At 41.3% G+C, this 17334-nt stretch overlaps 1 protein-coding gene across 3 annotated transcripts in view; it reads right to left on the bottom strand.

Annotated features, from left to right (window-relative positions):
• MTA1 (metastasis associated 1) overlaps positions 1 to 17334 on the bottom strand; it is an 83991-nt gene that overhangs the window by 11477 nt on the left and 55180 nt on the right. For 2 of the 3 annotated variants that reach the window (XM_062003479.1, XM_062003478.1), the window contains exons 12-17: positions 15521 to 15636; positions 14523 to 14674; positions 12716 to 12905; positions 12348 to 12437; positions 10419 to 10571; positions 9352 to 9387 (exon numbers count right to left, since the gene is read on the bottom strand). In XM_062003479.1, coding sequence (XP_061859463.1) covers positions 9352 to 9387; positions 10419 to 10571; positions 12348 to 12437; positions 12716 to 12905; positions 14523 to 14674; positions 15521 to 15636 — 737 coding nt within the window. Of the gene's footprint in view, positions 1 to 9351; positions 9388 to 10418; positions 10572 to 12347; positions 12438 to 12715; positions 12906 to 14522; positions 14675 to 15520; positions 15637 to 17334 lie in introns of those variants that run through there. The other variant, XM_062003481.1, reaches the window with a different exon arrangement.

Raw genomic sequence — 17334 nt, 5'->3', positions numbered from 1 at the left:
CTATGAAATGATCAACTTTTACCCACAGTGGCCACCAAAGAGGTGCAGAGAGACAGTGCAACATCTGTAACCCACTGCAGAACAGCTGTCAAGTCAACAGGATGTATCTGTACTGGAAACAAAGGATTCTCACCCAAAAGTGCTTGGTGGCTCCTGTGTGAGAGGTGAGGTCTGCCAGATAGGCACCTCTAAGAACTAACCTAGTCCTCTACGTCTGAGTAAGGAGTGGTACATACAGGTAACTCACCATAGGAAACAGTCCTCCCAGAGGTGTTTGCTCCATTTCCACAGATCAAAGTTTGAGAGGCTTCTCACACACATGCATCCCCAAGCAGGTTAAAAATGTAAGACAGTGTATGAATACAAACCAGACGCAAAACACAACAGAGTTCTAGCAGCTCCCCTCCAGGAAAGAAGTTGTTTTATAGAAGGATGTCTAAAGAAGCCACAAGGAACAAAGTGTGAGCTTTCCTTTCAGTGGTATCTAGGGTCCAACTGCTTGGATCTACATAGCTCCACACCAGGAACTACACTAGCATCCTCCAAATGAGATTTGAAAAAAGAAAGCAAACAAAAAAGGTGCGGTTTTCATGACTGACCAAAGCCTTACAATGAAATCTAAACTGGTCTTCCACTCTTTTGTAACCAAAGAAATGGAAATATACTCTCAAAACTCAAGATTAAATGTGTTTAATGCCCTAGAAAATCTGCCACTCAGTTCCCCTTGCCAGTCTTCTCTATACACTGAAGTATAGAGGAAGTCCCAGAGGGTAAAATGAAAACAAGGTAAATTGAGGTGTATCTGCAGATAAGCCTAAGTGTCCTTTGCCACAGGTGATTCCAACACTGTCACTGAAATGGCAATAAAACACCTAACCACAGTACAGAGATTACTTGATTCCTTTAGAGCTTGCTCTGCTCCCCACAACTTAATTACAAAGACCTCCGAACTGTTCCTCGAGCATAATTCCAGAGATTTTGGCTCAAAACCAGTCACAGTAGGTTACTATGCTCTAATGATCCTCCCATTCTTAAGTATCAGAGCTGTAGATGAACATATACTCACCCAAAGAAACACAGGTGTGGAAGGACTACCACAAAGAGCAATCCAAGTCTCTTACTGCTGTAACTCTGCAGCTTTACTTTTTGGGGACAGGGAGGGGACCACCTCTCAGTCAAACAACCTGCTTCTTTCCCAACAATCTCTTCTAATTTGAATATAGTGTTTTCAGATTTGTTTAAAAAAATAACATGAGAGAACATCTAAACTCCTGGCAGCAACTAGAGCACCACCTCAAGAGGATGCTGTGGGAGCAAGGAGTAGCTGGCACCCAAGAACACAGAGTGGACTGAAGGAATCTCATTCTTGCTGGGAAGCGAACCAGCACATCTGGTCCCAGTAGCAGACATACACACTCTTTGCTGATCCAGTCCTGTCCCCTGTGAGTCCAGCCAGAGGATCTCAGCAGCTGATAGGCAGCATTCAAAAATGACTCCCACTGCTCAAACCCAGACTGCTTTTTGCCAACTCCGCACAATGCACAACAGCCACAGGAGAGCTAAACCCTCTGCTGAGTGCCCACTGCAGACTGGAGTGCAAGGATACTTCCATGATGCTACTACAGCAAGCAGCAAGAAGCTGCAGAAGCAGCACCAACCATGGCCATTTTTCTACTTGAGTAGAAACCTTCCAGTGCTTTTCCACTCCTGACCATACACACCATTGCCTGTATATTTACAGACCATTTCATAGTTCAGCACAGGAAGTCTGTATGGAGCTGATCCTATTACCCAGGAGGAAGAAGTGGCACAGCTTCCAGCCACTGGACATAACTTGAGAGCTGTTAAATTTACATTTCCTCAAACCTACTAACTCCAATCTTCAGCATATCCACCACAAATAAAAACCAGATGCTTCATCTCATGTTAGCAGAATTCACCTTTTTTCTCTTCCCCTTTTTTAAAAAAACCAATCAGGATATCAAGCAATTAGTCACAGATGGCATTTTGCTTTTAACTTCTGTTTACCAAAGAGAAGTATCATGCAGAACATGCAATATGCAGTAACATTCATAAGCACATCTTCCAGTCACAATGAATGTACAGCATTGAGCACACACTTTCACAACCAGCGAGTTTACTGTACTACAACAGATTGCTTTCAAAAATCCATACACTTTTCTTATGTATTTTCCTTTTCCAAAAAGTAATCCTCCTCCTGGGATTCCATCCTTCCCAGCAGTTACAAAAACATCAACAGTACCACATTTGTGAGCAAGCTAGAAAAAATACAAGAATTCATGCATGAATGAGGCTCGATGAACAAGGATTTCACTTCCAGGTTACTAGTCCACTTGAAGTAGTCCCTGTGTGTTGACATACACACACACATATAGTTCTTGCAAGCTTAGAAGAATGCTTTAGTACCCCCTTTCTTTCTTAAACTGCCAAGAGTGTGTCACTGTTGTGTGTAGATTGAGCGTCCACCTCCTACCAAACAAAGGCTATAAAGTTTCAGGAATGCAAGCGCTACAAGCAGAACAGAGTGTAAGTTGTACAAAAAACCACCTAGACTCACATTTTCTTACAATTCTGTGGTACATATAAACAATGTTAAAATTGCAATTTACTTACCTAAGTAAGTTCCTACCAAGATTGGCAAAGGAAAAGGAAAAAAAAGATTTAAGGTTAAAAAAGGGGAAAGAGTCACATAGTTCAGAATATAGTAGCCCAGCCCCATGCAACAAATACAGGAACACAGAGTGGTTTGGCTGTAATGAAACACAGAAGTGATCACAGTTCTCTGCTGGACAGATAAACCCAAGACAACATTAAGCAAATAGTCACTGCAAAAGAGAGATTCCACAAGGAAGAGCTTAAATTTTGGCTAAATAGTGGTTGCTCACCTCCTTCCACTAACCCCTGCACGTTAACCTCACTGGATTTGGACAGTACTTCCTAAAATGCTTGGTCACATTCATTTGCTTCACAGTGCCTCACAGATGATGTGTTTGTTCATGTAAAGCTAAAAGTACTTCAGGGACCCTACTAATACTTTCTGGGCAGTGACATCCAACTACAGTGAGTCTGTAGCTACCCTTGGCCAAGCATGATGGGAATGCAGAGCTGCTGGCTATCTGGGTGTTGAGCCGATCAATACCATCCACCCGTATTCCCAGAAGAGCATCACACTATATTCTGTCTGGATTTAACATACCAAGTGGTTAAAGAGGCAACAAAAACCAGGCACCTCACTGCTTTAGGCTTTGCTCATCCAAGCTATGTAAACTAGAAACCACTGAATTATTCAGTTCTTAGAACTGGGAGTAGGACACACCGTGTACATATTTACACGTGTGTGCATGTGTGTATCCACAATAGGCATCACACATATAGATTCTACTCCATTACAAATTCAAGTGTTGTACTATCTGGGGGATTTGCACTCCTGCCCTTGTACTGTGAGACATTCATTTCCTCTCATATTCATTACACCTGCTCCCTAACATGGCCTTGTCAACATCTGCACCTTACTCCGTGCCGTCCCACATAAATGAAATGGTTTTCAACTACTCGATCCACAGAGCACGATGCCCGTCTCCTGATTTCATTTCCAGATCTTTCTCCATAACACCAAAAGAAACTAATCACAGTATCACAGCTAAGCCGAAGGCAAGTGAAAAGTTTCACTGAACATCTGAACACAAAATCCTAAGTACGATTCTCAAAAATAATCTGTGCTTTTTGGCACATCATCTAAACCAAGGAAGCTGCATAGGCACACAGTTATTAGGGTCTCCAAAATGCACTTCAAGCAACTTGTCATTCCTCCCAGCTGTGCTGCTGCTGGCAAGGAACAGTCATTCCTTTAATAAGCACTGAACATTTTCTCTCCTGACTCTAGTCAGCATTACTCTGGTCTGGATATTAACAGCTAAAGCCAGGACTTTCCCCCAGTACTCCACATATCACATTATTCATTCAAGGACCAATAGTCCCTGCTGTTTACAGTCTTTCCTTGATGGACAGATTTCCTTTGCCTTTGGGAGGGCAGCCTGGGCCGCTGCTGATAAAGGCATCGTTTTAGTGCAACTTATGCACAGAAGCCCAAAGCTTTTGTAAGGTCTAAGTCAGACCAAAAAAAAAAACCCATTTAAGATAAGCCTGCATAGCTGATGCTAGAGAACTTCCTTATATTCCTGCCTCAATAGATGGTTTTCATTAAGAACAGCATTTCCACTTTGACGCTCATCTCTTGATAATTAAACTAATGCCACGCTCGGCTAATGAATGCTTGCAGTTCCAGGAGTTCATTCACGCTTCCCCAAAAGGAGGTGAGAAACAATGAACCAGAACATGTTAAATTAGATTGACATTCCATTTTGGTTCAGAAATCCCCAGTAGCAGAAGCAAGGTATTCCAACGGTTAATTAACCTCACTCAAAAAATTTGCAGCTTGTTTCCAGCCAAAGTTTTTCTACTGTACCTTCTGGCTACTGCAGCTCATTATTCCATTCCTGGCTAGACTAAAATGCCCTCTATTATTACACTTCTGCTGCTCCTGTCAGCAGAGACAAACATCTACAACTTCTACTTTGACAAAAGCATTTGCCATTATACAGTGTGTTTTCCAGTCCCTTCACCATTTTCATGGCTCTTGTATAAACCCTCTCCAATTTTCAGCATTCGATCCGCTGCCATTTCATCAATGCAAGTCTGTTGCTGGGAAAAGCCTTCCCTTTATTTCAGTTACTCATTCATGTTCTCTCTCTTTCTGCCAATTTTAGAGTGCATGTGATGACCCTGAAAAACAGATTTGACTAGATGAAAGCTCACGTAAAAGAGAAGGGGGGGAGGGAATAAAAATCTAACAATGTTTCCTGCCTTTCCCCAGTAGGAATCTGCATAGACAAGTATCACACAGTCCCAATACTGGATAGTTCTAAGGAAACAAGTAAACAGGGTCTCCAGAACATAAAATATCTCTCTAAAGGAAGTTTCATGGCAAATATTGTCAATCAACCTCCAGAACATTAATGAAAAGCAATAAACTAATAATTTATCATCTTACTCTATCTGATAGCTTATGAGACTCCATGTACTTTTCATGCTCCAAAACCAGGCTTCTTCAGCAATTTGTCCATGCTAATCTAATGTTGAAGGAGAGAAGGGAAGGTCATTGTAAGCCTAATGATGACTTCAATGCTACTTAGAGAAGATGGAAATGAAACAGATGAGAGGACTATACCCTTATAAAACAGAGCAGAGGTAGCGAGGAGAGATGAGATTAAGAACATTTTCCTGTTCTTAGAATTCAAGCACCAGGTAAAGCTCTAAATGCCTGGCCAGATAAATCACACTCAAAGTCTGAAAAAGTTCAGCTCTCTAGGATAGAGCAGGGAAGAGTCAGAAAAAGAGAAGTTACAGACATTTAGTGGAGTTACAGTAGAAAGAGAAAAAACAAAATCCAAGGAAAAAAAATCTGAAGTACTGCTAAGTTCAGCAGTTTCCAACATTTCCATAATTGGTTTTAACTAGCTCTGGCCACAGCCCACTAAAGTCTTCTCCTTGATCTCTTACCCCTAAAGGTTCCCCTTTTCCCAGCACTTCCTTACTTCCCATTACTACCTCTTTTCACAAAGAATTCAACCTGACCAACCTCCATCCACCCACAGACAACCTGTGTGACTCTCTCCAACCCTCACACACCCTTTGGGCACATTTAGGAACAGTGTTTCCATTTACATGTCCATTTACATGTTCACTGATTAATTTTTCTGAGGGATGAACTCTTTAACTGCTGACCACCCATTGTCCTAAATAGCAAGGGCTGGTAGATACTCAGATGCAAATCTTCCAGCAGTGTTGCCTGAAGGAACGTGTGTTGTCTACATGAACTGTTCAATTTTCAGCAACGTTAAACAGCTTAATTTCATTCTAAACAAAGGCAGCAGGTGCCATGGTAATTTAAATGTCTTACCAATCTGACCACCTATATATATATATAAACCCATGGATCTCAATGCTTTACAGTATGCAAAACCACAAGCTGCTATTCAGCTCCTGCAAAGCAATCTCTTGATTTGATATTGCTTTATGTCTGGCCATGGGGAAAGCCTTACAAACTTATCACACGCAATCAACCAGGCATCATTTACAGTATACATCTCCCAAGAGTCTGGAAGTACCAAAAGGCTTTTATCTCCAGCAAAGAGATTTCAACTAAAGCCCACTGTAATAGTTGTCCACTGTCTTATGTCAGAGGCTTTGACATTTGCAGCTGTCCAAACCAGAAGGTAACTTTCAGTTGCCACCAACACAGCACATCAGCAGAAAGCAGAAAACCCCTTAGATGAGTTATTTAACATTGCAGCAGGCTAACATCTTGAAAACTATTTCAACATAGGTGGACAAAGAATCTTCTTACATCTAAATTCCTACAGAAAGTATATTTACAGCTCCTTCATGCAGCCATCTTAACATCAGCTTTCCTTTGCAGCAGACTCCTACACTGACCTAAACCAGCCAGTGTGCCCCATGTATCACAAAGGGGAGAGCAAAAAGAGAAAAGGAAAAAACCCTCACATTTTCCCACAGTATCTATAGGAGCCATGTAAGTGAAGACTCTGAATGGTTGTAACAATTCACTTTCACTCATCAATCTTTTCCTTCTATTTCAGGTCAGTTATAATCCAAAAATCAGTCATTCTGGACAGATGGGTTTACTTTGGTCCTTTTATACAAATTCATTGGCTCCTAAATTCTGGTCATAGGGCTTCAACACTACTCGCTGCCATTCACCCCTTCTTCACAATGGTTCCAGCTGTGCTCTTTCTCTCCCTTCCCACCAGCAGCTCTGCCCAGTCAGTAAACCTGTATGACTCTGTCCAGAGCCAAGGGAAAGTCTCAGTTCTGGCACAGCACAAGAAACCAGCGTTAGTCATACCCAGAGCCAGCAAAGTCCACCAGCTCACATGCAAGGCAACTGGGAACCAATGCTAAGTGGCACGGACACACAAACTGGCTCCAGGCCAGAAACAGATCCAACTTCCACCCTGTTCCCAATAGATCTTGATCCAAGTTCCTTAAATCTTGTTTCCTTGCAGGTGGTTCCCTTTCCTGCCTCAGAAAAGCTTCCAGCAACTCAGGATTAGAAAATACTCCAGATGTTGAAATTGCAGCGTGGCAAACATTTTCCATTCACAAATAAAGCTCAACCCACAAGTTTAAGCTGAACTGCTCACAAAAACATCAGTTAACATTCACTATCCCAGCAAGTAAACAGGTTCTGGGACTGAATCCCTCTCCATTACGTAGTAGTTATAGATACAAATACTACTCCAAGTATTTCAGTGGCTGGCTGAGAATAGACAAAGCAGATAAAGCTGCAGGTGCTCAGGGAGAGTCGGCCTCTGCACAGCTACACACGTACATGCTTCACAGGAACACATATTCTGACGAGCCTGAGCAGGTACTTCACCAAAATCTTCCTTTTGCAAACTGCTCCAGCAACAGTTGTGACTAAAATGCATCTAATCAAATATGTATACCAGGAGGCAGACATTGTAAAACACTAAAACAGCAATCCTCCACTTCCAGTAAGCAAATGGTCTCAGGTTATCAAATCCAGAGCTCTATGCAGAGAGCATCTTCCTGGGGCAATGATCAGTTCCTCTTCTACTTCCCTTCTTTGGGTCATATGAATTCAGAGTTTCAAGAGTTTTGAGTTGTCTTCAGTTTTGGGCCCCTCACTACACAACAGACACTGAGAGGCTGGAGTGTGTCCAGAGACACGCGTTGGAGCTGGGGAAGGGTCTGGAGCACAAGTCTGATGAGGAGCAGCTGAGGGAGCTGGGGGTGTTCAGTCTGGAGGAGGCTGAGGGGAGACATGATCACTCTCTACAACTATCTAACAGGAGGTTGTAGCAAGGTGGGGATTGGTCTCTTCTCCCAGGTAACAAGCAATAGGATAAGAGGAAATGGCCTCAAGTTATACCAGGGGAGGTTTAGATTGGAGATGAGGAACAATTTCTTCACTGAAAGGGTTGTTAAGCATTGGCACAGGCTGCCCAGGGAGCCTGTGGAGTTACCATCCCTGGAGGTATTTAAAACCCATGTAGATGTGGTGCTTGGGGACATGGTTTAGTGGTGGATGTGGCAGTGCTGGGTTAATGGTTGGACTCATTGATCTTAAAGGTCCTTTCTAACCTAAACGATTCTAAGTGGGTCAATCTGCTGAGTGACCCAGCACTCCCCTTGCTGATGAGAACACTTAGCAGGGAGCAGCAGGCATGCTCATAAGCAGGTAGTCACTAGAAGCTGTGGAAATGCAGAGAGCTGCTCCACATCTACATCCTTCATTACAATACAAAGCTTCCAAGGAAGCCAAACTGACCAAGGCAGCAGGGTTTTGCTATTCTTCCCAAAACACTAAAGTTCAAAAGCACATACAAAACCTAGCAACACAATTATCAAGGTAGGAATTTCCACAGACAACAAGACAGTAGAACAATGACTGTCCTCACTGTCTTCTCCACATGCATGCATATATGCATGTATTTAAATACCAGTAACAGTCATCCACCTTCTCAGCTGTGAAACACAAAGCTTAACATCAGGGCATGCAGTATCAGCCATTTGGTGGTAACACAGAAGCTTAACTTTTTGTGTTTGCCTATCTCAGGATGATATTTGCATGTCCTATATACTCAAAATTGGTCTCCTCTATTGAATTTGGTTAAGTGACATCACAAATACGCTTCCTCCATGATCCTAAACTAAAGCTTCTGAAGTCTATTCCATAGTCAGAACAGGTTAATTTTTAACCTGTGGAAATTTTGAGACCATTTCTACTGCAAGTAGAGGAGGTATACACAGTCTCTCACCAGTGAGACTATCCACTCACAGTGTAAAAGAGAGAGGCTTGAACCTGAGACTCGAAGAACATTGTCTTCTGTTTCTTTTGGTCAAATTTAAAGTCATTCTGGATACGTGAAACTGATTTCTTAAAAGTCAAACAGTGAAACAAGACCTAGTTTCAAATGAATCATCACATCTTTCAGCAGTTTTACAATACTGCTAGAAAACTGTTGTGTGAATTTGAGGAATTAGCAATCAATTCTGAACATAGCATTTCATGTCTTCAGCATGGCTGTACGACTTGGTGCCTGCATGGGAAAAGCCTGGAAGGTGAGCAGCATAAGCTTGGGTGGAAATGGTTACCCAAGGAACACTTAGACATCAACACAGAAGGTGCACACAGAGTCATTAGCCACAAAGCACAGACAAGCCAGCAGATGAAACTAAAAATCACTCTCCTAGCATAAGCTGAGCGCAGCTTCAAGGTCTTACCCCTGCTAGGCATCAACAGGCGCTTCTTCATGTTGCCTGATAGAGCACAGGTGAACAGAAAAGAGAAAAACATCACATCAGCAACCTGAACAGCAGCAGTTGAACAAGTTCTTAATGTTAAAACACAAACAATAAGATATCAAATGCTTGTAATTATATTTCAGATAAGCCACATGTAAAGTCAAAAGTAAAGGTAAAAAATCAGAAAGATTCTCTGTATCTCCCTGCTCAGAGTCACCATTAAGCCAATTGTTCCTTTCCCCTGTGTTAAGGAGAGCTACCCTCCACGTTCTCACTCCCATTAAGACCATCTGAACAGATCCTTTTATTCTCATGTGAGAAAAAGACTACACTTTCTCTTCTCTGACACTCTCAGGCAAGAGCAACTCATCAGAACAAAGTCCTGGAGTCCGTGCCAGGAACATCCTGCGCCTGTCTCCCACTTCAAACACCTTCCCTTTGCTTTTCATTCTTGAGGAGATGAAGCCCTAACTCTACAGCACAGAGGTGCTCAGTGACAGGGCCAACAAAAGCGAGTGTTCTGGTTTCTGCCACACCAGTTCTGGCACATCTGCCTCAGCTAAGCAGAAGCCTGCCTCATTCAGTGGCATGCAGCCATGCTTTGCTGAAAACCAGGTGAGCCCACACGTTTAAAAAGCCACCTGGGAACTGCATAGCTACTACCTACAGGTTAGAAAGCCCTAAACCTCAAAGGAAAAAGGAAACATCACTGGTAAAAGCTATCAAGTTTTTCTTCATGCTACTAATTTAGAAACTGAAGGGAAGTTCCTTCTTCACTATGCCATTTGCACGGTCAGTCAAGCTAGGCAGTGTTCCACTTGCACAGCAGCTTTATGTGCATGCAGCACCCAGGTGACACGTGTGTCTCACCCAGAAGGAGAAAAGAGACAACTGACTTCTACAAAAGGACAAATTTAACTTCCCTTAGGAATAAGAAACTTGGAATTTATATAAAGGCCTATAGTTTTAAATAACCTCCTTAAATATCAAAAGGACAGAGTAAAAAGCTTATTCAGACAATATACATGTCACAGAAAAGCATTTACCATCCATTCCATTGTGTTGCTCGTAACTTCTTTTTCCCAGGATAGTTGGGGACCCATTATTAATGACAGGAGTAAACTTTGCAGGAGTCAGATTGTTGAGAGAACTGGACAGGCTCTTTGCAGGATCTGGCTTCGGAGGACACGGATGAGACTCTGTTACAAAACAGCAAGGTGGGGTGTTTTTTAGTGAAGATACTGGAATTGTAACTCTGAAAATAACCTGCAAACTCCTAAAGTGATCAAGTATGCCTCCCTCTTGATCTCAGTCAATAATTTTGAATGCAGATTTCTATCTGTAGAAAGCATTTCAAGTCTATTGATGAATTCCTTTTACTGAAGATGTTAAAACCAATGTCATAATACTATCCTGAAATAAGAACTGACAGAAAAAGCACTTTGTATCTATTTCCAAACTGCTGCCCTCCAACAGTTTGAAAGCATCTTGAGATTGCTCTACACAAAATGCTATCCTGGTTGGGGCAATAATGCATGTATAAAATACAATTTCTAAACTGGCCAAACAAGTGAGAATTCAACCACCACCATAAAAATGACACAGAGTTTGAATCCAAACCTTTGGCCAAAGCAGAGATCAAGCACATGCTATTAACTGAAAAGATTTTGAGAAAGCAACAGCAAATGGCAGCTTTAACCAAGTTTTTCTTTCACAGCCTTGACAGACAAGTAACATACAACTTCCAGCACGCTGGATATGACACCCCCAAAAAAACACGCATCCATCTCTGTCCATTTCTTTCGCTGCTTTCTCACAGCTCAACAGTCAAACGGAGACACTGACACAGCACTAACAAAACCTCCAAATCTACTGCTACATTCTGTGCAACTACTAAAAGCAGGATTTTATCCATCAGCAAAACTTCTCTTTACTGGCTTTCTTTGATTGCACTATATGCATCCAAAGGTTTCTCAATGTTCATCTCATTAGTACACAGTAGAAGTACAACACTCAACAGAGAAGCACCAAATGTTTAATAAACCCTGAGCCTCACAGTATTTCATCAACAAAAACGTTCAAAGAAATATAAAAACAACTCCAGGGTTTCCTATCAGAGTAAAAAGACAACCAATTTCCCTGTTAATCTGTAAGCCTTCAAAGGACCTCTGTCCAAGCAGCTTTCTGTGGTTAGACTCAACGTTAGACTGCTGTAACAACCTGAGAGGTGTCTTCAGGGTATCTCTGGCAACCAGCAATGCTAGGGAAAATCATTTTGCATTCATTTGTAGTTGGAGCTGGCATGTCATATACCATCACTTCAGATGCTTCCAGCCCCTAAAACTTACACTAATGTGGACAGATCTACTTGGTACTCCCCCACAGCTCAGCTGGTGAGGGCCAAGTCCTAAAGAAGACTTAAACAAAAACCCACCCCCCAAAACCCAACCAAAACCCAAGAAGAAAGAAAAGAATGGAAGCAGAGTCCCCTTGTCCAACTTCAGCACAGATCAGTAGTCAGCAATTGATTTACAAGCTGCAGGACACAGCCCTGTCCTAAACCCAAGAGGCTTCTGGAAGGATTCCCACTTTTGGAACTGCTTCCAGACAGCCCAAAATTGTGACAGTGGATTGAACATTTGTGCCCAAAATGCTACCAAAACATTATGTTTGTGCTTCCATTAGCAGATGGTTAACTTGATCCCCACATACAATGGAAGCCACAGCAAACACATCCCTCCCTTCACTTGAAAAAGTTCCTTGAGCCCAGAGGGAAGTGCTGAGCCACTATGTGTGTCAGATTAAGTAGGAAGAGGAAAAAAGACGAGTTCACAGGACAGTTTTCATGTTTTGTTTTTTGACCCAGAACGAGCACCTAACCAAATGGAAAAAGAGATGGTTAACAGAATTAGCTAGTAGGGGTTTTTGTTTGGTTGGGGGTGTGTGTGTGTGTGGGTGGGTGGGGTTTTTAATACCTAAATACCGCAGTACTGCTTCTAAAGGCTTTCGAACCACTTGCTTCAATAGCAATGGGTTTTCTGATGCCTCAGGTAAACGTGCTGTGCCTGTAAAACAAAGAAAAATAATTAGAGGACAAAGGTATTTAGATATTATAGCAAAACTAAATGAATCATTCCGGTGTCCTGAAAGAGCTTTCCAATTAAAAGAAGTTTTACAGGTTGCAAGCATGTCTTGGCAACAGGACACAAATGCAGGAGAAAGCTAAATGTAACATGAGTGTTTTATGCAAGAGAGCATCTCAAGAAGTTGCAACTCAAACTTTATGGGAAAGGAATGTCCAAGGGCTTCTTTGCAAGCAGGTCTCAGCTGCACCCCCACTCACATTCTGCTTTGATTGCTGCACTGTTAATAGGCAGATAGGGATGTCTTGCAGCATGCCAAGGGCGCAGGATATCTCGACATAAACGTCTGGCAATTCTTGTCAGTTTTGTTGTATGGAGATAGAAAGCTTGTCGTGTCTTCATAGCAAACTTGGGACTCCCGCTGTTTCGTACTGGCACACCATGAGGACTCTAAAAAGGGGGAAAAATAAATATGGGTTCTCCAAAAGAATTCTTAGAAAGTATAGTTTTAAAGAAGAGAAACAATACCATATAAAATCACTTCCTGATTCACAGACATAAGAACAGAAACAGTATTACAGGGGAAAATGTTTTCAACCCAGCTATTCCCTATATTCCAAATCTTACCCACAGACATTTGGAATTTTCTTCCAAATATCTCAAAAGGATAAAATGAAGACATGTTCTCTTCTTTGTGCTGTCCCAACTTTTAGAGCAGGAATATCAAAGTCAGACCTGACAAAGTTACCTGATGCTACCGCACGATTTAGTGCTTATAGTCAACAGAAAGACTCTTCAACTTTGGGTGTTTAAAGTTGCTCTGGATATACAATGCAAACTCCTTATAATAAATCATTTGTAAGAGGGAGAGGAAAACCAGAAAGTAGCTGTATGGCTAGAATACACATCACAAACTCACTTCCCAAAGCAAATTTACAGCACATAAGAATGTTTTTGTCTTAAAGTTGGAAGGATTTCTGTTCCAATTCTTACTCTGAACTTAACAAATGCATTTACAAGAATACTACTGAAAGGTATTTATCAGCTACAGAGACAAAGTTGTATCTTCTTCATGAAAAGCAACTAAGTCAACCAATAAAATCATGAAAGTGGTATCTCATTATCTCAAACCTGCTCACAGTTGGAAACTGGGAGGAAAATTCAGTTTGGAGAGAACAAGGCTTTCTCCTCTCTATTTACATACTTTTATAATTAACAAATAAGAGATAAAAGGCTGATAAAACCTGGCAGTTATCTCAGCAACTAGGTAGCTTCAGAGGGCAAAAAGAAGCCTGGGAGGGACAGAGGCTAAAGAGAAGAAATAGAAAGTGAACAACAGCAGAGAGGAAAGAAATGAATCTAAGACCGACGTTCAGTGAACATTATTTTTCTGCCTTTGTGATCCAGCATCATTTCATATCAGCTCAATGTATGATGCTTCCAAACTGAACTTCCACCAAGTTCAGAAAAACCTAGTTTTTAAATAAAAGGGGAAAAATTAAACAGAAGCATCCAATGCTTACTCAAACCTACCCAAAAGGAAGGAGGATTAATTTAAAAAAAAGAAGAAGAAAAGATTAAGTAGAAAAACAAGATAAGGTATCTCTAAAAAGCCACTAGCTATTTGGTGTAGCTAATTTTGAATATGCCCTGGGAAAGGGAATGGGTTTCAGGAAATAATGAATTCCTTCATGGGAAAAAAAAATGTCCTCTTCACCCTACAGCAAACATCATGGAAACCAAATCCCAGAAACACTGGCTGGCATTTCAGGTTTTTTTTTCTATGTTCATTAAGTTATCCCATACATTTGATGACTAGTTTGCTAAACAAACAATGTGGGTTTATTTTTTCTCAGAGCAGTACTTGGCAACAAATCAGTTACAGCCAAAGTTAACATGCCAACTTTTGCCAAGACGTGAAATTCCAAACCCAAGGACAACAATGGAGGCTGAAGGCATTCTTTCTGTGGTTAAATATTTAAGAACTTTGAACAACTAGTTAAGATACCACAGCACCTGGAGCTTTTCAGGCAGGAGTAGTGAGCAGTCTGCTCTGCAGATACCTACCAAATTATTGCGGTTTGGTCCTGGTCTCTCCCCATCTAACCGTGTTGGCATTTTCAAGCCACCGTATTTCTTCCAGTATGTCCAACAGGATGCACAGAGGCGACACTGCATGTTAGGGGGACCCCAAGAATACCACTGGTAAGACTGTGTGGCTAGAGATAACAAAGGTGGAAATTATATATATCCTTAAACAGGATCACTTTTCAGAGCTTCATCTCTTTAGAACCATCACAAAAGAAAACCCACACAAAAGAAAACCCACACAAAGACAGTGCAAAGCTCAAACAGCCTTTAAAAAATTGATGATGGCTTCACCGTCATCACCACTGCTAAATGTACTTGTGACTTCAGCAGAATTAATTACACATATAAACCCCTTTTAAAACATGAATAGAAAAAAGCCCCAACTAATAGGATGGGAAAATTTCTATACAATGAAACAAAAAGCTCTCATTTTGCAAGACTGGTAGACAACAACTTCTGCAGAGCATCAGAGGGAGGGAAGATTGTCTTCAGGAACTTCCCATGCATTAATTTTATGACTAAAGAATGTACAAAATCTGTGCCTTGACTTCTCATAGTGCCACATTCCAGCATCTATAAAGGCTCCCCCATAATGGATGACAATCATTAGAACTCAGTATATTAATATCAGGCAGCAGATCAAATAAAATGGTATCTCATATTTTGAAATCTAGTGAAAAACTATCAGTTTACATCTTGGTGTTTTAAGTCTTTGACCAACAGGTACCTGGACTTATGTAAGACATTTACTAACTCCTCCTTTAGTAAATCATGATTCTATTTACAAATGTAACACACCAGTAACTTCAAAAAAACCCCTTTGCTTAAATGCTGCTATGTCCAATCCTGTCCCCACAACTCCTCCCAAAGCCTTCTGTCCCATCCCCCATCACAGTACAGCTTTTTCTTTACTGTTTATGACACAGCATTCACACACTCTCTGTGCCCAACTGCCATGCTGGCATGTCACTTACTGTAACAGCTCTCACAGGCCCGTCCTGCTCCCGCGTTCTGTGCCTGTACTCCAGTACCATTTACCACTCCTGGTTTGACGTTATTTACATTGATCTGGTTGGGGTTTGGCTTGTTACTTAAAACACAAAGCAAAAAGGAAGACAAGCATTAATTGAAGCTTGTTGACTTTCAAAAGTATGGCCCAAAACATATGAAGATTTAAATGTTGTTCACTGAGTGGCTTCCAGAACAAACTGTACTTACCAGCAATGACTCTCAACAACACACTATCTCCCATAACAGTTAAATAATGACAATCATAAAAATAACCATATCAATAGTTAGATGTTTAAAAACAATAAACCAGTGAGACCAGCTAGGCAACTTACCATCCCAGACATTCTGAGCTAGGTGACAAAAAGATCTCACCTACCGATCTTATTTAGTCTTCAACATCAGGAATACTAAATGTTCAAAAAGAAGGCTGGGAAATGGAGCAGAAGAGGTGGAGAAAGGGCAATCCCTGCCTTATTTGTGGAAATATAACCCTAGAAATATAAACCCAGATTTCCACGTTGTCTTACTGTAAAGGTTTGCATCACGTAGCCAAAATTCGCACAAGCACATCCAACACATTGATCAAAACCTTTGGATATGGCATATACACAGATATCTTTATGAATGTGAGCCTTCTGACAAGCATTAAACTAAGGTCTGTGCTTCTAATAGAAAGCATTTGGAATTGAACAAAGTCTGAAAGCCCAATATCCATAGAGGAAGAGACACACTGATGTCTGTCACTAATACACTCTAATAATTAATATAACATCTGAATCACCTCAGCTCATCCTCATACTCTCTTAAAAATGTTGACTCAGGAGAACAAAAAAGCTACTGGCAGGAGCAGAGGATGGAAGGGCAAACAAAAACTTGGCATGGAGAGCAGCATGGAACAGTACAAAATCTCCACACAGAAAAAGGTGTCTGCGGGGAAAAAATGAGGCATTCATAAAATTCTTGGCATGGGAGGGAACAAGGACAGAGAATCAATATTGCAGGGACAAATGGAGGAAGATGGGAGAGGTCACACAAGAAATTTCAAAGAGCAATACATCAGGAGCTTATAAAACATGCAAAGACTCCAAGGTCAGCAACACAAAGCAGGCAGCCTTTGGTGCCAACTTGTGCCAAATATGCTTCACCCATGTTCTCTTAGCTAAAGACTGAAGAGAGTGGGCATCCTCCTTTCATTCCCAACTCATAAAGTCATGATTTGGAATCTACTTACTCAAGCAGAAGTATCTTTAAATGGGCTTTATAAAATACCTTTCTGACAATGCTTATCATTTGCATGCTGACACAGGAGTCACACTGGTTTCAGTAACCCAGATTATTTATTACTTATTACTCTGGCTAATGCTGCAAAAACAGCATTGTGGGATTAGGGCCAAATTAATGTCTTTCTAATGGGGCATCAATATTAGGTTTCACGTTCTCAGTAACGACTCTTAAAAGCAAAGGAGTTCCAACTGACTGAGTTCTGAAGGCAACTCTTTTGCAACTACAGAACAAACCCAAATGCTGCTGGAAAGCTTACACTGCCCTGAAAGCCAGAAGGTCATCCTTCTCCTCATCTGAAAATATCTGATCAGGTGCTGAGATATAGAGCCTGGTAAAGCCTTATTTCTATACAGACAAAATAGGTTCTGCTGCAAATGACCATTAAGGATCACACACACATTGCCTCAGGAGGTAAGAGAGGCATTCATCCAGTCCAGGAAAAACTTCTGATAGCATTCTGATGGTGCTCCTCACTGTAAAGTTCAGGGTCTTC

Source organism: Colius striatus, chromosome 10, assembly GCF_028858725.1.
Source record: "Colius striatus isolate bColStr4 chromosome 10, bColStr4.1.hap1, whole genome shotgun sequence".
NCBI classification, from domain to species: domain Eukaryota; kingdom Metazoa; phylum Chordata; class Aves; order Coliiformes; family Coliidae; genus Colius; species Colius striatus.
Note: the sequence above shows the minus strand (reverse complement) of the source record. Positions and strands in the feature narration are given on the sequence as shown.